General features: G+C 37.1%; 1 protein-coding gene across 4 annotated transcripts in view; it reads right to left on the bottom strand.

Moving 5' to 3' along the window:
* ARHGAP12 (Rho GTPase activating protein 12) overlaps nt 1–27588 on the bottom strand; it is a 110044-nt gene that overhangs the window by 78421 nt on the left and 4035 nt on the right. For all 4 annotated transcript variants that reach the window (XM_046011732.1, XM_046011734.1, XM_046011735.1 and 1 more), the window contains exons 2-3: nt 14799–14834; nt 12156–12910 (exon numbers count right to left, since the gene is read on the bottom strand). In XM_046011732.1, the coding sequence (XP_045867688.1) occupies nt 12156–12833 (678 nt within the window). In that variant the 5' untranslated portion in view covers nt 12834–12910; nt 14799–14834. The remainder of the gene's footprint in view (nt 1–12155; nt 12911–14798; nt 14835–27588) is intronic.

The following is a 27588-nucleotide window of genomic DNA, read 5'->3' as shown; positions in this document are numbered from 1 at the left end:
AAGGCCAGATTTATACTGGGCTCTAAGAGGCAAAAAATGATCAGGTAGAATTGTGAGGATAGAGTCTCCAAAAGAAGACTCAGTCTACATCTATAGGACTTTAAATGAATGTCAGAAATAATAAACACACATATTCATGCAGTAGGAGAAATAAGCGTTCCAAACTTAGAGAGTAAGGGAAACAAGGTTTTTGTTTAATTTTTTTTTTTAATCAGACAGAAAGTTGAATATCTATATTGAAAAAGGTATAGTAATCACAGCCTACAGTAAACAAAACTACTACCTAGAATTTTTCAGCATTTTCATTTTAGGTTAATTAGGCAAATGATATCTAATAGCACAATTTTTTTTTCCCCCCAAAAATTACACTGAGTATGTCCTGGAGAGACACTACAAACTAACAAACTACTATAAAGACAACTAATAGTAATAATTATGAAGACTACAAAAGTCTTGGTTTCTTTACAGAAAGGTACAATAACCTTTCAAATACTGTAACTAATGCTGGAGCATGGATTAAAATACACTTTAAAAAAACTGCATATTACGCTTAAGGAAGAACCAATATAGTAGGCAGACTTTTTTTTTTTGGTGAGCTTTCCATTTTCTAACTTCAGCACAAAAGATATTTAAAGCAGTCTGATTCCTTCCTCTTTTCCATCCTTACTAGAGACATAAGTCTTTCACTTCTTGTCATTCCTATTTTTGCATATTCAAGGTTTTCAGATCTTGAAACTGAGTATTTTCATATTGTGCTTTCCTTGTGGGAATGTGACTTTATGCACAAATTTTGATTCAAGTATAAACTACTTTTAAGGCAAGAAATTTCCAACACTTTAGTATTACTAGAATTCATTATAGTTTATATGGGTTTACAACAAAAAAATTAATTCTATGTATTGTTAAAAGACCACTGAATATATGCTTTCTGATTTAACCAACAGATTTTAACAAATCATTCACCTAATCAGTTATCAAACTGAAAAAGAGTTTAGCCAAAAAGTATACAGCCAACTTTTAAAATATTTTATCAAAAACTTTTATCATTGTGGGCACCTGGGTGGCTCAGCTGGTTGAGCAACTGCCTTTGGCTCAGGTCATGATCCCAGAGTCCAGGGATCCAGTCCCGCATCAGGCTCCCTACTCAGCAGACAGTCTGCTCCTCCCTCTGACCCTCCCCCTTCTCGTGCTCTCTCTCTCTCTCTCCATCTCTTCTCTCACTCTCTCAAATAAATAAATCTTTAAAAAAAATTTTTTTATCATCATCAACCACTAAACCACTAACACATACCATTTACCTACTACACAAAGGAGTACATTCCAAGGGGAAGAATCCTGCAATGCCTCAATCAAATGCCATTGTCACACAGCCAAATGTACACTTTCACCAAAACAGCAATTCTCAATCTGAACACTATTTGAGAGCACCAAAGCTTTTGTTCATGTATGTTCTATCAATTAAACAAACTTTAATTACAATTAAAGAAACTTTAAAATTATTTGTTCAACTCATTTAAAAATAAGCCCATTATATGTTAGCATAAATATCTATTAATGAAAACTAATAATAGTCTCCCCAAAAAAATTAATGAGAAAGATGACATTTTTTAACATTTACAAATCTTTGTCCAGACTCACAAATCTACTTCCACATTAAGTCTTTTGTAATATGTTGTTCTGAACTACATTAAGGGAAAACGGTCTTATGAAGATACGCAGATAGAAAAGGAAGAAGTATTTTAATAGCCCTTCCGGATAATTGTGGACATTGTTCTGACATTCTACCAAAACTCAACAAGTGGTAGTTTCTTCTCTTCCAAATATTAAAACATTTCACTAGGCAATATCAAAGACAAAGAACAAAACAAAATACTCAATATTACCAATGTTTCATCAGAAAAGTCTTAAGACTAAGAAGTATAAGCTCAAGGTGGTAGCTATAAATTTTTAAAATTATTTGTACTTTAAAGCTTGAATTTTATCTTTGCAACAAACACTGTTTTACTTAAAGTGATGGGCTTACTTTGTTCATATCTGAGAAAATATCTAACAAATGCCCTAGTTTCTCAATCACTCCCTCAGGTAAAACTGGTGTTCTGTGGAAAGCAACTGCTCAACTCCTAACTCAGGAATGTCACGTTTTTTATTTTGTCATATTTAAGTATTTTTAAAAAGATACAAGTACTCCCCCGACTGTGCAAACTGAGAATATAGAACTGTTTCCTCAGTGTAACAAGAAAATCATCTCTACCTACCTTACATAGCCTGGGTGAAGCAACTGCATATGTGAGCATCTCTTCTGGTGCCTGACACATTGAAATGCTCAGCAACAGCTAGTTGCCCTTCACCTGCCTCTCCAATTGTGGTTATTTTCATGAGTCCCCTCCTGTGTATTTTTGTATCTCTCATTGGAAATCAAGTTGTTACCCACTTTCCAACCACGTTCAAGTTATCGAATTTTTACACTGCTATGAGTCAGAAAAGCAGGCAAATAAAGCAGTATTCAACCACAGGTTCCAGAAAGAGGGCTTCAGAAATCAAATATCTTGTAGAAAGGCCCTGAGACAAAAATTTCTCTGATTCAGAAGCCTCTTCTGCACCTCCTTCCTTAGTGTACCAAGTTACATTCATGATTTTCCAGAAATCTGAGCTTATGTGTTACTATACCACACTTCAAAGTAATTATGGTGATAAAATTATTTGTTAGTCATTCTGAGTCTAAACCATCTGTCTGGCATTTACTGAAGCAATTGCTAAAGATAGTCTATGCATACAGATGAGATTTTTCTGAAGAAAAATGCAAAAATATTTCCACATCTGTTGTTTTTGTTGATATGTCACCTAGATTAGCAAATTCTTTCCTAGGGTGAAAACACAGAATATTTATAATGTACACATTTTTTAATGACTCTATTATGTTATTTTTTCAACCATATTTTCTATTACTACTCTACTACGATCCTACTACCATTATATGTGTGTGCGTATACACATACACACATATGTCAAGAGACAGAGAAATTTCCAATATCCCAAGTTAACTGACACAGTGACTGTAAACATAATGTCTGACTTTTTTAAATCATAGACTAGAATATTAATGCATTTAAGTCTATCAGAATTTATCTACAGATGTGAAAAAATTTGTGTGCAGCTGACCTTAATGAGTATCCAAAAATTCTGAAACATAAATATATTAACTCCATATTCCAAAGGATAGATATATCCCAAGGTATAGCAAAAACTGTGCTATATGAATATTCATTGTTTCTTATTGTCTAGCATTCTCCTTTTCACATACTAGCACTACCCCCCCCCCATTCCTTTCTTTGGTTATCTGCCCTCCCCCAAATGATGTGATTCTGATAGGACTGCCAATTACATTACCCTGCTTACCTCACACCTTCTTTGTGAAGGGACTAGAAAAAATGCAGTTTTTTGTTTTTGTTTTTAAGATTTTATTTATTTATTTGACAGACAGAGATTTCAAGTAGGCAGAGAGGCAGGCAGAGAGAGAGGAGGAAGCTGCTTCCCTGCTGAGCAGAGAACCCGATGCGGGGCTCGATCCCAGGACCCTGGGATCATGACCTGAGCCGAAGGCAGAGGCTTTAACCCACTGAGCCACCCAGGCGCCCCAAAAAATGCAGTTTTGACAAATCAGAGTACTCAACCTACCTAACAGAGTAATTGGCCCAGAGATGAGCACAAGACTTAATCAAGGTAGGTTGAGATGTCCCTGCAAAGGATTTTTTTTTTTTTAAGATTTTATTTATTTATTTGACAGAGGGAGAGCACAAGCAGAAGGAGCAGCAGGCAGAGGGAGAGGGAGAAGCAGGCTCCTGCTGAGCAGGCAACTCAATCAGGGCTTGATCCCAGGACCCTGGCATCATGACCTGAGCCGAAGGAAGACACCTAACCAACTGAGCCACCCAGGAACCCCGGCAAAGGATTTTACATATGAACTTCAGGTCTTCCTTTTGGATCTAATTGTGATGATAAAGACTGGAGTAGACAGTTACACATCCTGTGTAGTCGACAGGGTTCTCCAGAGAAACAGATCCAACAGGATGTATGTGTATATAGAGAGAAAGAGAAAGTAAATTATTTTAAGGAACTGGCTCATGCAATTGTGGAGGCTTGGCAAATCCAAAATCTGTGGAGTAGGCTGGAAGGCTGGAGACCAAGGGAAGAGTAGTAGTTTAGGTTCAAAGGCAGTCGGCAGGCAGAATTCCTTCTCGCGGAGGGGAAGGTCTATTCTGTACTCTATTATAGTCTTTCTAATGAGACCCATCCACATTATGGAGAGAGTAATCTGCTTTACTCAAAGTCCATCGACTTACATATTAATTACATCCAAAAGACACCTTCACAGAAACATTCAGAATAATTATTTGACCAAATATCTGCGCACCATGGTCCAGCCAAGTTGACATACAAAATTTAGTTCTTCATCGCAAGTTCACCTCTCGTCATCTACAGGCATATCATATTATGGTGGTGTTTTCTTTCAAGCAATAAAAGGAATCCTGACAGTAAACCAGACCCTAGCTCCAATGAATAAACCCTTCCTGTAGTCTGGTTACATGAGCCAATAAATTCCCTTTTGCCTCACCACGGCACAGTTGGTTTCTGGCACTTACAGCTAAGTTCTGATTAATCACTGGGCTTTAAGTAGAAAAAAGTAAGTCAAAGTAAAATAAAATAAGGCCAAATGCATTAGGAATCATAAAGGAGAAGGACAGCTAAAGTTTAGAAGAAAGTTAAAAGAGACTCTAGTTGTCTTAGAAAATGCAAAGATGAGAAAAGGTCAGGTAAGAGGTAAAAGGAAGGTGGACATGGACAGTGAGCCCAATGCAACTGGAGGCACTGATGCAATGTAGGTCCCTTCTTGGTTAGACAGTTCATGGCTTTCACTAGATCCTCAAAAAGATCACAACCGAAAACAATTGAAGAGGAAGAGGCCTGATAAACAGGTCAATACTAAAATAAAGCAGGCTCTTTGTTCCAGAAAGAACCTAGTAATACCAGTTATCCTGGGATTAAACCAAATATAATTTCAAGCTGATCTAGCTCCTCTACCAAATTTCCATCTACCTAGATATTCATGCCTAAATTTCCCTAAAGAAGATTTATCAATCTTTACTCCTAATTACTCTGCCAAAAACTTTCACTTCAAGAATCTGGGTTTCTGGGGGTACCTGGGTGACTCAGCCAGTTAAGTGTCCAGCTCTTGGTTTTGGCTCAGGTCATGACTGTGACATTTTGAAACTGAGCCCCACACAGGGCTCCAGGCTGGGTATGGAGCCTGCTTAAGATTCTCTTTCTCCCTCTACCTCTCCACTCTTGTTCATACTCTAAAAAACTAAAAACGCGGGGGGGGGGGGGAGGGATAGGAAGAATCTAGGTTTCTGGATACCTTGAAATTTTTTTTTAAAAGATTTTATTTATTTATTTGACAGAGAGAGAGATCACAAGTAGGCAGAGAGGCAGGCAAAGAGAGAGGAGGAAGCAGGCTCCCTGCGGAACAGAGAGCCCAATGCGGGGCTCGATCCCAGGACCCTGAGATCATGACCTGAGCCGAAGGCAGCGGCTTAATCCACTGAGCCACCCAGGCGCCCCTGGATACCCTGAAATTTTAATAAAATTTGGTGCAAATGTGCTTTTCTTGAGAAAAGGGTTGGTATTTTTCCTCAAGTAGTCAATCAAATAAAACTAAATTTTAAAACTATTATTCTTTCCTGTTTCGATTAAGGATAAAGATGTGATGAGAAGATAATCTTGGGAAGCAGAAACAGAAGATGGAGCTTCCCAGATGTCATTCAGGGAGGAAAGTACAAAGGAAAGTTAAGGACATTGAATATTTTTAAAACTTCAACATTTTGCCTAAATGTGGCTAAATAATGACTCCACTCGTTCCAACAGTGTGGCAAGGGGAGGACTTAACAAAAAGATACACTGAGCAAGGACCTGGATGACAGGGGACATTATTAGTTGTTACTACATAAAGCTAATTTATATCTGTTTTTAGATTCAGCACCATCTATGTGGAAACAGATTTAGGTAAATCTCTAACAAACACTGAAACCTTTTATACCTAATCCTGTATTAGCCAGAAAATCCAATTAGCCTGAAAAATTACATCCCTCAAGCATTCTTCTTAGTATAACAGATATTCTGTTTGTATAAGGCATAATTTTTAAAATGTTCCCTACAGCGAAATTGCACATACAGTATAATTTTTACTTTGTAAATATATATGTATGTATGTATAGTTTAATTTGTACTTTTAAATGCAATAAACATCTATACTAGCAGTCGACACAATTTCAGATTAAGGAAAGACTAAAAATAAATATTTAAATGCTTTTCAATTAGGAACAAAGTGTAAATCGGTAACAAATTAGGGAATTGATTTCATGAACCCAGTATAGAAGAGTAATACCTTGAAATGCTGATGAACTATTCCATATATAAAATTTTCCAGATTAAGATTAGGTTCCAAATGCCAGAAATGCATCAGTTTATCACTATCAATGAAGATATTCTTTCTATAAATGTATCTACCACCTAAAAATCTAGAACTTAATTTAAACATTTCTAAATTTATGGCCATCATAAATATTCATATATTTTAAAATAATGATTCTAGGCATTAGAGCTGCTTGGCCTTCCTAAATTTACGTCAGGTTGTCAATTCTCTAACTGTCCTTTCTCTGTCTGGCATTTTGTCACGCGTATAGACAAAGATCTACCATACCATTTCTACTCTCCAGTTTCAGACAATACTGTCTAATAATTATATGGAACTGAGAAACTCGATACTCAAGCCTGGTAAAATACATATTAAAGTAGCATTAGTGAGATCATGAAATGCAAACAGAGCATCAGGAGCAAAGTGTGTAGTATTTAAGGCTCTCTTTTTTTTTAAGATTTTCTATTTATTTATTTGAGAGAGAGATTAAGTCATGAGCAGGGGAAGGGGCAGAGGGAGAGAGAAAAGCAGACTCCCTGCTGTGCACAGACTGATATAGGGCTTGATGCCAGGATCCTGAGATCATGACCTGAGCTGAAGTCAAGTGCTTAACTGGGCCACCAGGTGCTCCTTTTTTAAGGCGGTTTAAAGGTTTAGAGCTCTGAACTAACATACTGATTTTCAAAGTTTCATATTCTTTGCAACCATTAGTATGAACTTTGAAATGACCTAAAAATCTGTTGCTCTAAGGAAGACAATAAAATGATGTATCCATTTTACTGGGAGTGAAGGGCCAAACTCAATTTTATAATTTTTGACTCAAATTTTGGAATCTCTGTATTGAATTAGAACTTTTTACCTCTGACTCCATCTCCCTAATATTCTTTGATATGCCTGAAGGCAAGGATCACAGCACTTCTAGGTTACTGTTTTTCAAAAAGAAATATGCGTCTTTACCAGGACATTAACCTAAGTTTCCCTTTCCCCTTTTACTTGAAGTATTTGTTACTAAACACTGGTCATCATTCCAGAAGCCTTTAGCCTATCTACTATATGCCAGGTACTATACTAAGTACTTGATATGCAGAGACAGACAAAGGCATGATAACTAGCATGCCTTGGAGATTACAGACTGACTAGCAAGAAGGAAGAAAATAACCATAACTGTGGTGAGCACAACAACAGAGGTGCACAGGATGTGATGAAAGCTTACGATGAGAGGATATCCCATAGATGATCAGACTAACAACACTGTTAAGAGGTCAAGAAAATTAATACTTAAAAATGACCACTGAAAACTTATCAACCACTTCCAATTCTGGATAAAAGAAATATATGTACATTCCCTATTCCTCAAACTAACTACAAATAAAAACACTGGACATAATACAAAGCAAACAAGAAAACATCTGTCCATCGTAGATGAAAGGATAAAGATGTACACACACACACTGGACTATTACTCAGCCATAAGAAAGAGACTTGCCATTTATGACAATATGGATGGACCTAGAGGTTATAACGAAGGTGAAATAAACCAAGCAGAGAAAGACAAATACCATATAAATTCACTTATATGTGGAATTTGAAAACCAAAACAAATCAATGAACAAATAAACCAGAAACAAACTCATAAATACAGAGAACAAACTGGTTGTTCCAGAGGGGAGAGGGGAGGGGGATGGGTGAAATAGGTGAAAGTGATCAAGAATTATTATTATTAAATAATTAAAACATACACACACACACACACACACACACACACACACACACACACACACACCCAAAGACTCTGAAAGGTAAAGAGAAGGCAGACCAGGGGCGCCTGGGTGGCTCAGTGGTTTAAGCCTCTGCCTTTGGCTCAGGTCATGATCTCAGGGTCCTGGGATCGAGCCCCACATCAGGCTCTGCTCAGTGAGGAGCCTGTTTCTCCCTCTCTCTCTGCCTGCCTCTCTGCCTACTTGTGACCTCTCTCTCTGTCAAATAAATAAATAAAATATTAGAAAAAATATATTTAAAAGAGAAGGCAGACCAACTAGTGACCTCAGGACCCAATGAACAACATGGTGGTTGAGTTTCCTATATTTAATTTTGGCTTCATATATCCCAGATTTAAAGGGGGAAGTCAGCAAAAACCAGAAACACTAACAGACACAGACCAAAAAGCCCCAACAAATCCCTGCTCTGTCTAGCAAAAGGACCAGAAAAGGGGAAGACTGAGCAAGACTGAAAACTTTTTTACATAACCACTCTACAACAGCCAAATGCTACAGAAAAAAAACCAACAGTCCTACCAAATTATCTCCAGCAATGGCAAACAGGTAACCTAGATTTACACGCTTGCCAGGCTGTTACAAGGCATCCCAAAACCCCTATGAGAGTGGTATCAGAAAAGGCAAAGAGAAAAGGACAGTCATTGCCAGACAGTAACAAGACACCTTCCACTCCCAACACACATACACACACACACACACAGAAGAGAGAGAGAGCCTACTGGGAAAGTCAGAACTTTCACTACTGCCAAGTGGCAAGGAAGCCATCCTCTAAATGGTGTTAGTGGAAGCTATGTGGACCAAGTAATGAGTACTTCAACCCCTCCCAGCCAGGGAGAGAACAAGAAGACTTAGTGGGGAACCACACATTAATGAGAAACTCTTAGAAAAGCCCCCAAACATGGATACTTGAGAAATTTAAAGTCTCTGGTACCTAAAATCACAACAAACAAACACAATTCAATTTCCTGCCAGATTAGTCTAACACCTCACACTAGTGGTCTATTCACTTCAGTTCCTGTTACCCAGTAACACGTCTGACTTTGAAAAAAAAATCAGAAGATATGGCAAAAGGCAAGAAAACATTTGAAGAGATAAAGTAAAGTTAGACATAAAGAAAGAGATAAAGAAAGCACTGATGTTAGAATTATCAGGGAATTTAAATAATTACATGTTAAGAACTATGAAAGAAAGGCAACATTCAAAAACAATGTAGGCAGGCAGATGGAAAAGCAAAGACAGAATCAAAAAGAAATTCTAGAAATTAAAACACTATAACAAAAATAGAAAATCTCTTTGATCAGATGACCACTAAATATGCTGGGGAAGAATCAACAGCCCAAAGATATGTCAAAAAAAGGTCCCAAAATGAAAACAAAATAAACATTTTCAAAACCTACAGAAAAGCATATCATACACAAACTGCAAAAAACCAAAGATGCAGAGAAACGCTTGAAGAAGCCTCCGGAGAAGACACCTGAACTATTGAAGTGAAGAGTAAGAAAGAAGTACAGCACATTTTTCATGAGGAACCCTGCACACAAAAAGAGGGGGTAAAATACTTAAAAGTGCTGCAAGAAAAAAAAAAATCACCAACAAAAATAGTCTAAAGCCATATGAGCACAATGCTGCATAATCTTTAGCAAAAGGTTTGTGAAAAAGCGTGGGAAAGCAGATCTGAAGAGACTGCCCTTGGATAAGAGAGGCAATGCTTGCACTGTACGAGTGGGAAAGGGGACTGCTGATACAGGTGTACTTACAGATTTGATGGGGGAAATAACATTAGAAACGACGACGACAGCTCTCTTTGTAAGTCAGTACTGAATACATACTATGCTAGCCAGCCCCAAGAAGGCCCCCAGTGATCCTCCTCTCCTGACATTCGTATCCCTATGTTGCCTTCTCCCACACAGAATACGGCTAAAACGTATAACCAAAAGGAAACGATAGTGTGCGATTTTCAAGAATCCGGCTTTTAGAAGACAATGCCTTAAAAAATAAATAAATAAAAATTAAAAAATAAAAGACAATGCTTTGTCCCATCTTGGACTGCTCCCTCTGAGGGAAAGCTGGTCTACACCATTCCAGCACTTGTGAGGAGGCACAGCTAGCTCCCTGCGAACCAGATGGAATCAGAAGCAGCTTCTCCAGCCCCAGCCAAGCCTTTATAAGACCATACCCTCGTCAGCCCAAAGCCTTTAAAACCACTCAATTAATCTGCTTCTGAGTTACTGAGCACAGAAACCGAGATCATGTTTACTGTTTTAAGCCACCAGACTTAACAGTAATGTATCAAGGAGCAATAGATATATAATGTATTTATGCACAAGGCATTGCTCGAAGTATATTAGCTACAGTGGCTCACATAATCCTCAACAACCTTGGGATCCCCATCTTAAGAGGAGGAAACTGAGCCACACGGAGGTTAAGTACTTTGCCGCAGTTATGGCGCAGCTGGTAAGTGATATGGAACCATGTCCAAATCTAAAGCCAGCACTATCAACTGCTGTGCAACACTTCCTCCCCAAAACCAAAGATTTTCCATCCCAAAGCTTTTATTTAGGCTGTGAATAGAAGGTAAGGTTATCTGAGATAAGAGAGCAGGGAAAAACGGGTGAATGAGAGAGAACTGGAAAAAATGAAAAAGTTTTAAAACACTAGCGGTGAAGAGTTAGGAAAAGGACCGGCTAGAGAGATCTAACAGGATTTCCAAACAGTGATAGGGGCTCAGGAGAGGTTAGGAGCCACGAACTTCCATGCAGTGAATTTACAATGAGCATGATGAAGAGAATCCAGGACTGCTAGCATACCTAAAAATAAAACATAACCTGAAGCGCACAGTAACAATGATGGTTATTGGCAACGGAAAACATGTCCTTCCCAGGTCCCGCTAGTTCAATAAGGAGCATGAACAGAAAAAAATCCAAGAAACATTACATATCCTATGTCAAAGTATCACATAAAGAAATAGAAGCCTACAAGACACATGATGGTGAACTGGTAGTGCTACCTCATGTAACTGCCTTGATCTTAAACATCAGAAGTTTCTCTAAAGAATCTTTCCTTTTCCTTACTTTCATTCAAAAGGTCACAAGAAAATTTAAAAGCTACAGGAAAAACAAACAATTAGACCACATCTAAGAGCTCAACTAGATGACTAAATCTTACAATAGAGCTTTAGGCCAAAAATTTATCAATTTTCAATTTCACTTAAAATTAGACTTCCCCAAATACATTCAAGTTCAATTTCCTACATTTGCTTTTAAAATTATTTCACTTGACTTGACAAACTGGTAAAAACTAATCTCAAAATAAAGTTAGGTAAGGGAGCCAAAAAAAAAAAAAAAAAAATCAAATCATGGACACAAAATTTTTTTCAGGCTACTGTTCCAGGCAAGAAGGTGTGTATATTTAGACACTTAGGACACAAAGTGCAAGAATGAAGGTAGAGATTTGTGAGCTCTGTATTTATTTAAATATTCAAGGTCAATAAACCAGTTTCAAAAAAAAAGTAACTAACATTCCAGGGATATCTTTCCTCAAATGCCCATTATTACCTGAAAACTTAATGGAAACAAGTCAAAATGAGTACAGTTAGAAAACAAATTTTGGCTAGTAAAAGAAATATCATCACTGGGTAAGTTAAGTAAATTCAATAGAAAAGAAAAAAAACCTTTTCCACACATAAAACCCCATAAAGGCATAAAAAGTATGGAAACCATAAAGTCAACCTTTATGAAGTTGACAATTTGTTATACTATTCTCCATCTCATTAAATCAGGACAGAACCCGTATAGTCTAAAAACAAAGCAAAACAAACAATTCCTAACTCCTACAAAGATTTTGATTAAAATCTGTAGTATTTTTGTTATGATGGTATAAGTGTTGCATCATTCTACTTTTCATCTTACCCTTATCTGTTCAGTGGAGCTGCTGCTAAGTTCATCGCCAGACTCAGAATCCTGATGTACTCTTTCAGAGCCTTCTCCAGCTGAATCACAAGACTGCTCCTGGGAGAAGCTGGTTTTCTCTACATCCAAGAACTCTGGACCGGGAAAGTGACCAAATAAGCGCGTCCTATTCTGGCCAGAAACTTTAGGAGAATGTGAGTCACTGTTAAACTTTCCGTTATTTTGGGTCAGGTCCAAACTTAGGGTCACAGTCTGACCTGGATTATAGTTGGGTCCAAAATTCTGATTTGCATCACGAATAAGACCTGTTCCTTGAACAGACGATGATGGCTTTCCAAAACTTGAAAGCTCAGGCAATTTGTTCACATTTTCTGTGGACCTCTGAAGATGGAGACTCTGTATCATTTTCATAGAATTATTTGGCAGTCCAACTGCCTGTTTAACAGGCGGCATGAGAGCTTTGCGGGTGACCTCCTTAACATACTGGGCTGGCACATAAAACGCCTTGGAATTCTCATCGGGTTTGACTTGCCACCAGTCATCATTGGTCTTCTTCACCAAGATGTATCGTTCCCCTTGTTTTATCACAATCTTTCTGTCCTTAGCTTCATATTCATAATCATATTCCACTTCAATATACACTTGTCCTGGAATAGTCTTCCCACATCTGTCGGCCATTTTTATTCAACAATGTTCACCTCTCAAACAGAATGGTATGCCACATTATGGCTTTACAGCTTGTTGTATTAATAGAGCTATTTTTATTTAAGTGGAGGAAAAGAATAAAGAAAAAGTTAACATAGCTTAGATTTTTAAGATTTATTCGTAAGCATCATATAATATAGGCCCTTAAAGAATATTACCTTCAAATCTCAAACCCCAGAAACTAAACATGTGTCTAGTATCGTATGTATTGTCCTATATTAAAAATACTAATTCTAACTGTAATCTACATTCTCTAGTCATTTATGAACAAAACCAAACCAATTATTGGAATAGTAAATACCCTGATCAGCCAGAGAGAAAAAAATTCAAAAATGAGAGGTGAGAACTTTCCTTCTTTTCATGACTACCTCAAACCTCCTTCACTTTCTTAGAAAGGCTCCCTAAATATGTCTCAGGCACTTACCAAGGGCCAGGCGCTGAGCTAGCTTCACTTACTTAAGAACTTTTTTGAAAGTAGAGCTGAATTTCAATAACCCTGTAACCCTTATTTTCTAAAATGACCAAGAGTTACTAATGAGCTTTAAAAAAGTTAGCCAATTTGGGGCGCCTGGGTGGCTCAGTGGGTTAAAGCCTCTGCCTTTGGCTCAGGTCATGATCCTGGGGTCCTGGGATAGAGCCCCGCGTCGGGCTCTCTCCTCCACGGGGAGCCTGCTTCCTCCTCTCTCTCTGCCTGCCTCTCTGCCTAGTTGTGATTTCTCTCTGTCAAATAAATATTAAAAAAAAAAAAAAAAGTTAGCCAATTTTACAAGTTTCCTTTCCTAACATAAACAGATAAAAAGGACAGTATTGTCATAGTTGGGCAAAGTACGCACACACAGAAAAGAAACTCCTAGCTTACTTTGTTTCCCTCTTATGTCTACCTCAGGAGGGCCACAACTCTTGTCAGACTGAATGCCACAAATGCAAAGAAATAACGAGTCTTTTTATCTGGATATGTTAAAAATTCTCACCCCCTCTGCCAAAGTCTGAAATAGATATAGCCCTAAACTGGCTTGAGAAATCCAGGGATTCATTTTTATTCCTATATCAATTCCAAAATAGTTCAGTACCTCAGAGAGAGTACTCAAGCCTCCAACTGATCACAGCATCTCATATTGCTACAACTCAAGTCCCAGCCATGAATGTGTTGTGCTGAATTGTGTCTCCCAGAAAAGTATGTTCAAGTCCTAACCTCAGGACCTGTGAATGTGACCTTATTTGGAAATAGGATCTTTGCAGATGTAATCAATTTAAGTGAGGTCATACATGATTAGGGTGGGACCAAAACCCAATGACTGGTGTTTTTATAAAGAGAGGGGAATTGGAAGCAGGGAGAGAAGACACACAGAGGAAAGAAGGCTACGTGACGGCAGAGGCAGAAACTAGAGTGAAGCAGCTTTAAGGACTGCCAACCACTACCACAAGCTAAGAAGAGGCAAAGAAAGATTGCTTCCTAAAGCCTTCATAAAGGGAGCAGAGCCCTGCCAATGTCTTTATTTTGGACATCTAACTTCCAGAACTGGGAGAGGATAAGTTTCTATTGTTTTAAGCTACCCAGTGTGTGGCACGTTGTTACAGCATCCCTAGGAAACTAATATTTAACCCAGAGCTCAAGGCTCCCAAGGGAAACCTAAGCAATTCTGCATACTGAGATATACCAGAACTGTGTAAACCTAAAGAGCGGTGACAACCAACCAATCTTCAGTGGCCAACTGTTGGGCATCATATTACGGAGCGCTATATGTGCAGTTAACAATCATTCCCCTCAAGACAATTTTCTTCTCTGTAACAGACAAAGCCCATAAGCCCAGATGACAAATGAATTATTGATCCAATTTCAGTAACAGAAATTTACTTTCTAGACAAACTACCTGGATAACAAAATTTAATATAGTAATGTTTCAAAAAAAAAAGAAAGAAAGAAAGAAAAAAACTTACCTTAAAAGAAATAAATATCCGGTATTACACTTAAACCTATAAAAAAAATAAAGTTCATTAATTTCAAGCAGGATTGCTCTAAAAAGGCTAATAATGTAACGTTGCTCTTGCTTTAGAATAGCTATAATGGATTGTTTACATTTTTATAATAGCTACAATGTTATAGAACACAATTGTGTTGCATGCCATCCTCCAAACCATACCCCAAAAAAAGATATGCTTCAACACTACCCCCTTCTACTTCACTTCCACGTAATTTCAACTTCATTTCTGCCCTTTATTTTTTATTCTAACAAATATCTTTTAAATTTTCTAGTAATATGAGAAAGAACTTTTGTAAAATTGTTAAAGTGATGGAACACATTTTCAAGTTTAAGGTACTGAGCAGATAGACTGAAAACAAATACTAAAAGCTACTGGGAGTCCTAACATATTTCCCCACAGACTACTTACTAATTATAAATAGAGGAATATGCACCAAATAAGAGAAATGCAGCAGTCATGAGCTTAACCAAGTGACAAACTTAATTACACCAACAGTGGGACAACCTGTATGATATATGCCTCCTAATGTGATGTACACAGTGTCACCTAAGTTGTACTCTTGTCAAAAAAATTTTAAAGCTAAGCTAATTATTAGAAAACAATTCCAAAGTGTAAGACATCCTATTAGATAACAGATCTGAACTCTCCAAAATACTCAATTTCATAAAAAATGAAAACAGGAGGAAGATTCTCCTACATTAAAAGAGACCAATGGGGGCGTCTGGGTGGCTCGGTGGGTTAAAGCCTCTGCCTTCAGCTCAGGTCATGATCCCAGGGTCCGGGCTCTCTGCCCGGTGGGGAGCCTGCTTCCCTTTCTCTCTCTGCCTGCCTCTTTGCCTACTTGTGATCTCTGTCAAATAAATAAATAAAATCCTTTAATAAATAAATAAAATAAAAAATCAAAGAGACCAATGAACCACAGAAACCAAATCCAACCTAGTGTTCTACAAGGTACCTAACACTTACCATATCCAAAAGCTACTTCCTGTCTCTATCCCACCTGGCCCCGCCAAGTCTGCATGGTCTCTCCCATAGCATAGCAGTAATACAGATTCTAACCTTCCAAATGTTCAGCCTTTACTTTCTTTTCCAGGACATCAGTCACAATGTGCTTATGAATAAAAGTTTTTTGCTACAACTTTTCAAAATTCCACACTGAAGTACTTATCCTCAGGTGATTTTTTTTTTCTTTTTCTTTCCAGGAAGTAATAAAATAACTTAAGCAATATCTCTGAGCTCAGCTGTACTGTAATTAGTCAGATATTTACCCACATGAATGGAGAAAAGGAAAGTATGAAGAATAACAAGAAAACCGTAAGTCACACTAGGAGCAGAGAAGCTAGGCAGTGGGGAGCAATGATAGGTTAAAAGCCAGTGCGAGTTCAGCCCCTTTCACTGCCAGGCTTTATGACCACACCTTGCCCAGTGACTAAAAAGCTAAGTATGAAGGAGGAGTTAGGGAGAAAGATAAGTCAATTTACTAGTTCAACACGAGACACGTAATCTAAAGCTTTAAAGAAAATGAGACTGGAAGGACAAGGAAAATGGAGACGCAGACAAAAACTTCTATACAGAAAAGGCAGCTGGGTATCAAGGCAAGCAATATGAGCAAGAGTGGACACAATGGGATAAGAATAGGAGAACTGGTGCCGAGATCGTTTCCTAGTTATAATATTGGGGTGGTGAAATGAGGAATGAAACTGGGAAGCCCCTAGGAGACACTATTAAATTATAAACTTCTAAAAAGTCACACAGCAGGAATTATGTATCACAACCCAAGATCTGGGAAAAGTTACATAAAACAAGAAAAAAGCCTTATTATAAGCTATGGGTGCAAAGAAAATTAAAATTGTGGGGTAGCTCTAGAAACTCAGCTCTAAGTGGAAATCATTTGCAAATAATTAAGTTATGTTGCCTAATTTTATTTAAAAAATATAAGGTATAGGGGCACCTGGGTGGCTCAGTGGGTTAAAACCTCTCTGCCTTCGGCTCAGGTCATGATCCCAGGATCCTGGGATGGAGCCCCACATCGGGCTCTCTGCTCTGCAGGGAGCCTGCTTCCTCCTCTCTGTCTGCCTGCCTCTCTGCCTAGTTGTGATTTCTATCAAATAAATTAAATATATATATATATATATATATATATATAAAAAGTATATTAAAAAATTTTTTACCTTTTTAACTTTTCATTTGTTTGTTTCTTTCTCTATTTTCCAAACTTGTGGAAACTAATCTTCTCTTTAGACTAGGTTAACACTGTTTATCCTGATATCTTACCCTCTCAAGTATTTTGGTTAGATTCCTTACCAATCCAACTACAATGCTCTGAAGGCAACTCTCCTCCAGTTGAAATATGCTCTACACTCATCACACTCCTTTATCCATATTCATCACAAGGTCACTTACAACTAACTACCTGACCACCAATACATATAAAGTTTTCTCATACCTACTGCCCAGCACCAACCACTGGTTTACTTGGCAGTTTCATAAATAGTCATGAAGGCTTTCCATGCCTCCTACCAGTCTTCTTCTTCCTCATGTTTGAACAAGAACAGATATACACAGAGATAAACACACACACAACTGCTTACATCTTTTACTTCTCTTCCCCCACATCTGATTCAGAACTTCCTACCAGGCTATTTTAAAATCTAATGGCCTCCTCCTTTTTCTGCCATTTTTTCTCCTTTTCTTTCCTACCACAAATTACAAAGCTCAGCACGTTATCTTCCTCCCCCAGGACATCTGTTTTAATCAAGCACATCTCTCAGCATGATATCTTTACTAGGTATATCCAAAAAGTAAACAAGTAAACACTCGTTTAAGAGACATATAGTAAATGTACCCGTAATTAATAAGTCTACAATTTTTTTGGAATGAGTCTACACATTAAGCCTAACACACAGATGTAAAACCAATTTAACAATTCTAGTGCTATGAGCAACAAAATATTAATATAGCCTCACACATAAATATTAACCAACTTAAAAATACAATTTAAGCCATTATTCTTGACATGAAATTCTCCAAGAAGATTTAAAAGTATTTGTCTAAGGGGTGCCCGAGTGGCTCAGTGGGTTAAAGCCTCTGCCTTCAGCTTAGGTCATGATCCCAGGGTCCTGGAATCGAGCCCTGCATCAGGCTCTCTGCTCGGCAGGGAGCCGGCTTCCCCCTCTCTCTCTGCCTGCCTCTCTGCCTACTTGTGATCTCTGTCTAATAAATAAATAAATAATGAAATCTTAAAAAAAAGCACTTGTTTAAAATGACAAATCCTGAAACAGGCCTCTACTAAAGAAATCAATTAAACTTAAAAAAAAAAAAAAAAACCTATTTGTTGTGCTCCTTAAGATTTTATTTATTTATTTGACAGACAGAGATCACAAGCAGGCAGAGAGACAGGCAGAGAGAGAGGGGGAAGCCGGCTCCCTGCCGAGCAGAGAGCCCAATGCGGGGCTCTATCCCAGGACCCTCGGATCATGACCTGACCCGAAGGCAGCAGCTTAACCAACTGGAGCCACCCAGGCGCCCCCACAACAAATAGTTAAGGACAATTCCAGTATTAAGTTTCAGAATAAGAAATTATACTAAATAATTTTGTAAACCATATACTTGTACAACAAGAAATCATAAGCCACTAGTAAGCACTTAGCTTTTCATAATGCATGATCTCTATTTTCTAAAAATAAAATAGTACAGAATATAAGACATTTATTTAGGTCTAAAGAACAGAAAAAAAATACAGTGACTGATATTATCAACTATTCTAGACATAAGGAAATAGCAAAAATGGGATAGCAGAAGGATACAGGAAATAATTGGGTAACTAGAAAGCAGGACAGAACACAAACATAAACTCGTAAAGGAAATTCAAAACCAAGATTTAAATCTGAAACAAAAATGAGGAAACAACAAAAGAAGCATTTGGGGAAGCAAGCATATTCTACTAAAAATGATATCTGGATGGAGTATTTTAAGGCAATTTGTGCCATGAAGTCTTAGTCAGAAATGAGGGTGGACATGATGACTTTTTTTTTGAGTTGTTACAAGAATGGAGAAAATATTCTTATTTAAAGGAGAAAAAATATGACCTTGGGTTTGACAATGAGTTTCAAGATAAACCACCAAATACAAAATCCATTAAAAAAAAAACAACAACAACAAAACAAAAAACAAAAAACAGGGATACCTGGGTGGCTCAAATGGTTAAGCATCTGCCTTCAGCTCAGGTCATGATCCCAGAGTCCTGGGACCAAGTCCTGAATCAGGCTCCTGGCTCAGCAGGGAGTCTGCTTCTCCCTCTCCCCCTGCTCAAGCTCTCTCTTTCTCTCTCTCTCTCTGTCTCAAATGAATAAATAAAAAATCTTAAAAAAAAAATTAGAACTTTATTAAAATTAAAAACTTCTGCTTTGTGGAAGACACTCAGAGAATAAAAACATCAACCACATGGAAGAAGAAAATATTTCCAAAGCACTTATCTAGCTAAGAATTTGTATACCAAATAAACAACTCTTAAAAGTCAACAAAAAGAACTCAATATGGAATAGGTTCTGAATGGAATGGAAAAAGGATATGAAAAGATACCATGAAAGAAAACACAGATGGCAAATAAGCTCATGAAAAAGTGCTCAACATTATGTCATTAGGGAATTAATAAATTAAAACAAGACACATAGCACACACCTATTATAATGGCTACAATCCAAAAAACTGACAACACCAAGTGCAAGTGAGGATGTAGAACAACAGAACTTCCATTCATAGCCCGTAGGAATGCAAAATGGTTCAGCCACTTTGAAGACAGTTGAGCAACTTCTTACAAAGTTAAACATGGTCTTCCCATCTGATCTAGTGATCACCTTCCAAGGTATTTACCCAAATAAGTTGAAAACTTATGTTCACAAAAGGCCCTGCATGCAAATGTTTACAGTTGTTTTATTTATAACTGCCAAAAACTGGAAGCAACCAAGATGTCCTTCAATAGGAGAAAAGATAAACTGTGAGACATCCATACAATGGAATATTATTCAGTGATTAAAAAATAAGGTATCAAACTAAGAAAAGATACAAATTAATCTTAGATATATTTTGCAAAGTGAAAGAGGCCAGTCTGAAAATGCTACACAGTGAATGACTTCAAGTGTATCACATTCTGGGGAAGCCAAAACCATAAAAAGAGTGATTGCCAGAATGGGAGTGTGGGAAGGAGCATTCTGTAAGTGAAGTACAGGAGACTTTTTTAGATCAATAAAACTATCTTGTATGATCCTGTAATGGTGGATATATGACACTGTACACCTGTGAAAACCCATTAATCTTTATAACACAAAGCATGAACTTCCATGTATGCAGATTTTAAAAAAATCATTCAGGAGGTTGGGGGAATCACAGGATTTCCCAAGAAAGCAGGTGAGACAAGACAGTCTAACAATATGACAAATACATGGAACAACCTCTGGAGAAGGATGTTGGAATTATCTTGGAAATAAGTGAGGTCTATAAGAATACAGGCAAAAGAACTACACAAGTACTCTATTCTAAGCTGATAAAAACATTTCCCATGGGGATATAAGTCAAAAACTCTGATACTGCCATATATGTACACTAAAATCAAATAATTAATTAAATGGAATTCGGATGATGGGAGCCAGGTTTCTCGATGACTGAGTGGGAATTTATAATCCTGCGGAAAATATTAGAATGATCTCATGGATTAGATTTGGAGACATCAATATGAACTCATTTTTAGCTTACTACAGATAAAGTTACATAAAGGTGATCTCATAAAGAAATATTACAGAGGGGTGGGGAGAAGAGGTAACAGGATGATGGGTATTAAGGAGGTCATGTGTTGTGATGAGCACTGGGTGTTATAAATAACTAATGAATCACTGAACACTACATCAAAAACTGATGATGTATAACTCAACATAATAACAACAAAAAAAAACAGGAATATTACAGATATATGTTGCTTAGTATACACATCTTAGTATACACATTTCTATCAGCAAAAATGGCAGCCTAGTAGCAATAAGTTTACCTAGCACCCAGATACAGTTTCTAATACCATTCTCCAAGGAACCAAGGCTCTTGGAGAAATGGCTGATCCAAGTACTGTGGCAGAAAATACACAAGATGAGCCCAGAGCATCTTATAGTGCCACACTGACCCTTCCCCTCTGGATTTTAAGGACTCAATTTAAATCCAAATTAAAAGTGATACCATGTATATTTTATACTCATATTAAAATACCTTACATTACGCCAACATATGTTTGAATAATTTAAATAAACTCATGCTTCTTTAGTTACTTTATCACATTGCATTTATGGAGAATCCATGCCTGGCTTTCTCATCAAAACACGAATTTTAATTATTTAACAGGAGTAGGATTCTCTATTATCAATGGTTGTTATATTTTCAAAATCATTCTAAAATAATCTCTATGTGGAGAGTAAATACTGATCTAGCTGATATATGACAGCAGAAAGTTAGGAGCCTACTGTATTAAAAATTTCACACACACAGTACTTGAGTATAGCACCCTGATCAAGCCCTTTCAGACCAAAAAGGACTAAAGATTAAACTGGAATTTATTCCCTTCAGATCCATTTGCACACATAAGAGTTTTAATGTGGTGGTGCAGGATACCAGGAAGATAGCCTATAAGATAAAAACAAACAGAACTAGTAAAAAGTCTAAGGAACAAAAAGGTTTTCTTGAGCCAGTAAGTTAACTTCCTCTCCCTTCAGATTCTCCTACTTCATAAGCACCTATATTGATAATGGCTCCATGCTAACCTTTAAAACCACCCTTCTTTGATGATCAATTCTGCTTCCATATTTTTCAGTTTTGTTTTTTTTTTTACTCTTCTAAATGCACTCCAACCAATGGATTCTTCTATACCCTCAACACCTGAGTCCCATTTTTTAAATTTCTTACTAAGAACTTTCAAAAATAATCATTTTTAATCAAAAATTTTTAAAAAACACAAAGAGGAGCATCTGTGATCAGCTCAGATCATGACTGCGATCAAGCCCCATGTGGGGCTCTCTGCTCAGGGGGACCCTCTCTTTCTGCCTGCTGCTCCCCCTGATTGTGCTTTCTTTCCCTCCCAAATAAACTCTTTAGGGGAAAACATTAATAATTAATAAAAAAATTAACTTTTTTTTACAGTTCACATAAATTTGATCTTGCCTCTATGGCATCTCACCTGCCCACCTTTTTAGTAAGAACACCTTGATTTTCCTTTGGGGAAGCACCGACACTCATGATCTCAGACCATACCATTACACAAGTTGTCATACATTAATCAGAAAATCACAACCTTGATCTTTATAAAGCTTAATAGGATTTCTAGCCCACTAATAACTTACTCTAGAAGAAAAAGTTCATTTTCTTCACAACCCATTCAGATATTCCTCCAAAACTATACACATTACCCTCTTAAAGAAAATCTTTGAAATGACTATTTACATTCAATTACTTTCAAATGTTTACCAAATCCTTTGCTTTAAAAAAAGATATAATCTACAAAACAGAGGCAAATACAATTGTAGTGACTTAACATCTGGCCATTGCAAAGTTCTAGTCAGACATCAGTAACTTAAAATTTAAAAAAAAGTAAGAAGAAACTATTTTTTTTAATGCTTAAATGATGCCAACCTATTCCAAATTAACAAAGTGGTAAGAGCCACTATAGGCAAAGGACTTGAACAGGTATTTTTCCAAAGATGATACACAAATGGCCAATAAACACAAGGAAAGATGCTCAATGTCACTATCATTAGGGAAATGCAAATCAAAACTTCAATGACACCACTTCATACCAATCAGGATGGCTATGGTAAAGAACAAAACAACAGCCAAAAAAAAACCAAAATAAGTGTTGATGAGGATGTGGAGAAACTGACCTTTAAAAAAAATTATTTTATTTATTTATTAGTGAGAGAGTGAGAGAGCACAGAAGGAGAGGGAGAAGCAGACTCCCCGGTGAGCAAGGAGTCCAATGCAGGGCTCAATCCCAGGGCCCCAGGATCATGACCTGAGCGGAAGGCAGACACTTAACTGACTGAGCCACCAGGTGCCCCAGAAATTGCCATTCTTGTGCATTGCTGGTAGGAATGTGAAGTGGTACAGTCATAGGGGTAAACAGTACAGTGGTTTTTCAAAACACCCAGCAATTCCACTTTGGGTATACATCCAAAAGAACAGAAAGCAGGGACTTGAAAAGATATATGGACATCCATGTTAATAGCAGCACTAATCACAACAGCCAAAAGGTGGAAGCAAACCAAATGCCCATAGATAAATGCCTAATCAAAATGTGGTATATAATAATCTCAAAAAAAAAAAAGTGGTATATACATACAATACTATTGTCTATATATTATCAAAATAGCCACTACAGACTACAATTTAAATCACCTTATACCTGTCTACCCAAAAGCCACAAAAGTCACTAAATCCTCACATAGGTTTTACAGATCCTCTTTCAAAGTAAATTTTAAAAGGCAAACATTCAAACTTTTAGAAAACCGAAAAGTAGCACTTATGTAGCACACAAATGATGACCTACTACTATTATCAATGCCTCAGAGCTTTCTGTCCTCTCCTGGAAAAGAAAACACACCATGATTCTCAATTTGTACTAAAATTTAAATTATTTTACAAAACACTGAAAATCCAATAATGCAAGTTAAATCAAAACAAGATATCACATACCTACCACAATAAAGTTATTTTTACAAAACAAGACAATACAAAGTGCTGATACCAACAACAGGAACACTCATACAGAGCTAATGAAAGTGCTAAAAACGGGACAGTCAGTTCAGTAGTCCCCTACAAACATATATTTTCTGCAGACTGTATTCTGGGCCATGAGACAAATCTCAATAAATTTAAAAGGACTGATATCATACCAAGGTATATTTTCTAACAACTGAATTAAGTTATAAATTAACAAAACATAGCTTAAAACCCACAAATTTGTTGGAATCTAAACAACATACTTCTAAATATCTCACAAGGAAAAGAAGAAATCAAACAGGAAATCTGAACTGAAATGTAAATGAAAACATGACATCTCAAAACTTACGGGATGCAGCTAAAGTAGTGCTCAGAGAAAATTCATAGCACTAAATACCCATATTAGAAAAGAAAGGTCTCAAATCATTGATGTACACTTCCACTCTAAGAAACTAGATGAAGAGCAAATTAAACCCCAAATAAGCAGAAGAAAAGACATGATAAAGAGCAGAGAAGAAATCAATAAAAAAAAAAAAGAAAAAAAAAGAGAGAAAAATGTTAGATGAAATCAGAAGCTGGTTCTTAAAGAAGATCAATAATACTATTAACCCTCTAGTCAAACTGATCCAGAATAGAAGGGAAAAAAACATGAATTACCAATATCAGGAACGAGACAGGGTTGATATAACTATAGATCTAAAGACATCAAAAGGAAGATAAGAGAATATTATGAACAACTTTAAGCCAGTAAATCTAACAACTTAGATGACCAAATTTCCTGAAAGACAAATTACCAGAACTTCAGAAGAAACTGATAACCTAAGTAGCCCTCTAATAAAAAAATTGATCTGTATTTAAAAATCTTTAAGATCTTCCCACAGGGCACCTGGGTGGGTCACCTGGTTAGGCATCGGCCTTCGGCTCAGGTCATGGTCCCTAGGTCCTGAGATCAAGCCGGACCTGGAGTCAAGCTCCCTGCTCCCCCTGCTGTGTGCTCTCAAGCACGCACTCTCATGTTCTCTAATAAACAAAATCTTTAAAAATAAATAATAAGCAAATAAATAATTTTCCCACAAAGTCCTGGTCCAGATGGCTTCACTAGAGAGTTTTACCAAAAATATAAGGAAGATAATACCTATGTTACACAAAGCTTTTGAAGAAAATTGAAACAGAAGAAAAACATCCCAATTCATTCTATCTGGTCACCATTATCCTCGTACTAAAACCAGACAAAGACATTATAAGAAAAACTAAAGACCTACATCCCTTATAAATATAGACACAAACTTATCTTCAACAAAGGACTCATATTGAAATATAGAGAGAACTGTACAAGTCAATAACACAGCTCAATAAAAAATGGGCAAAAGATATAAACACTTTTCCAAAGATCTACAGATGGTAAGTAAGACCATTAGAAGATGCCCAATATCTTTAGTTATTAGAGAAATGCAAACTGAAGTCACAAAGAAATAACACTACACATCCACTAGAATAACTAATATTTAAGACTGACAATACACCAGTGTTTTCTAGAATGTGGAGCAATCAAAACTCTCACACACAGCTAGTGGACATATAAAATGGTAAAATCACTTTGGAAAAAGTTTGGCAGGTTCTTAAAATTTTAAACATATATCTACCATAGGACCCAGGGAATCTACCCCTAGGTATTTATCCAAGAGAAACGAAAGCATGTATCCATGCAAAGACATGTAGGTGAATGTTCACAGCAGCTTTATTTCTAATAACCCCAAACTGGAAACAATCCAAATGACCATCAAGAGGTGAATGGATAAACTAATTGTGGTATATCCACACAATGGGATATCACTCAGCAACAAAGAGGAACTACTAATACACACAACAAACTGGAAAAATCTCACAATAATTTTCCTGAGTAGAAAAAAAAAATCCAGACAAGAAAGTGCATACTATATGGTTCCATCTATACACAATTCTACAACATGCAAACAAATCTATAGCTCTGGAAAGCAAATCAATATTGACCAGAAAACAAGGTGATGAATTACCCTTAAGCTCAAGGAAATTTGGAGGGCAAGGTGGGAGTTAGATATGTTCAAATTACACATTTAAAATATATGCAGCTTATTACACAGCAATTATACTTCAGTAATACTGTTTTTAAAAAACCCTAATGATATAAATTCAAAGCACCAACTATCACTCCCCCACACACACTAGGATGGCTTTAAATACATATAAAGGATATTTCATGTAGTAAGGATACCAGCAACTGGAATTCTCTTTCACTGCTTGTGGGAATGCAGAATGTTAAAGCCACTTTGGAAAACATTTTGGCAGTTTCTTATAAAGTTATTAAGCATGCATTTACCTTACGATCTAGCCACTGCTTTTCAATACCTCTAGGTATTTACCCAAGAAAAATGAAAGCATAAGTCCACGCAAAGGCCTTATATGAACATTCACAACAGCTTTATTCGTAAGTGCTAGAAACTGGAATCAACTCAAAGGCTTATCAGCTAATGAATGCCTAAACTAATCGCACATCCATCTGTAAAACAGGAAAGAATAAAACCTTAAGAGATCCTGGGAAAGGGTTGGAGGGGGAACAGAGGGGGGTGGGCAAAATGTAAGGTTAAGGGGACTGGGAGATACAAGCTTCCAGTTATGGAATGAATAGGTCATGGGAATAAAAGGCATAGTATAAAGAATATAATCAATGATATCGCAATAGTGTGTATGGTGACAGATGGTAGCTACATTTGTGGTGAGCAAAGCATACGCGATAGAGAATGTTGATGGGTGTCTGGGTGGCTCAGTTGGTTGAGTGTTTGCCTTTGGCTCAGGTCATGATCCCGGTGTCCTGGGATCAAGTGTCATATTGGGCTCCCTGCTCAACGGGGAGCCTGCTTCTCCCTCTCCCATTCCCCCTGCTTGTGTGCTCTCTGTCAAATAAATAAATAATATCTTTAAAAAAAAGAGAGAGAGAGAGAAAGAATGTTGAAATGCTATGTTGTACACCTGAAACTAACATAACATTACATGTCAATTATACTAAAAAAAAATTTGAGACTCTTGTGAGAACAGATAGAGAAAATGTGAAAAAGTACTTAGTAAACTATAAAGCATGACACAGAGCATCACAATAATCACTGCTTACTAAAGGAAGTAATGTGGTGACAGGAAGGTACCCACAAATACCATACCACATGAGCCCTCTACATCTGGCTTGTTTCACTCAGAACAACACTTTTGAGAGTCATCCATGTTGCTGTATGTAGCTGTAGTTCACTCCTTTCTATTACTGAGTATTACTCTATGTTAGTATACACATATTATAACTCAATAAAACTGATTTTTTTAACAAATCAGTAATATGTAGCAAAATATTGGTATTTTAAAGATACCACTCAAACTGCAAAATGTAATCTAAATTCTTCTGTAGCAAAAGAGCACAGAACTCAGGGTTAGGGACCTGAAATTTAAATCTAGGATTTGCCATTTCTTGGCACTCAGATGGCTAAGCCCCTTAACTTACCTGTAAAACAAACAATGGAAAAGAGAAAAAGTATTCTGTAAACTATAAGGCATGACACAGAGTATCCACACTAATCACTGCTTAACTCAAAAAAGGAAAAGTTTCAGGGGCACCTGGGTGGCAAAGTCATTTAGCGTCCAACTCTTGGTTTCAGCTCGGGGCATGATTTCAGGGTTGTGAGATCGAGCCCCGTGATGGGCTGGCTTCACACTCAGTGCAGAGTCTACTTCAGACTCTCTCTCTCTCTGCCCCTCCCCACTGCATGCGTGCTCGTTCTTGCCCCCTCTAAAATAAATAAATCTTTAAAAACAAAGTTGTGAGTAGAAAAATAGTGACAAATTAACTAATGGCTTAAAAAAATGGTCCCTCCTCAAATGCACATGCCTCTGCCTCTTCCTAGCTATGTGATCTAAGACAAATTACTAAACCTCTCTGAGCCTTGTTTTCTTCCATTTGTGAAACAGAGCTTAT

Source organism: Meles meles, chromosome 7, assembly GCF_922984935.1.
Source record: "Meles meles chromosome 7, mMelMel3.1 paternal haplotype, whole genome shotgun sequence".
NCBI lineage: Eukaryota > Metazoa > Chordata > Mammalia > Carnivora > Mustelidae > Meles > Meles meles.
This window is presented reverse-complemented; position numbering and strand designations above follow the sequence as displayed.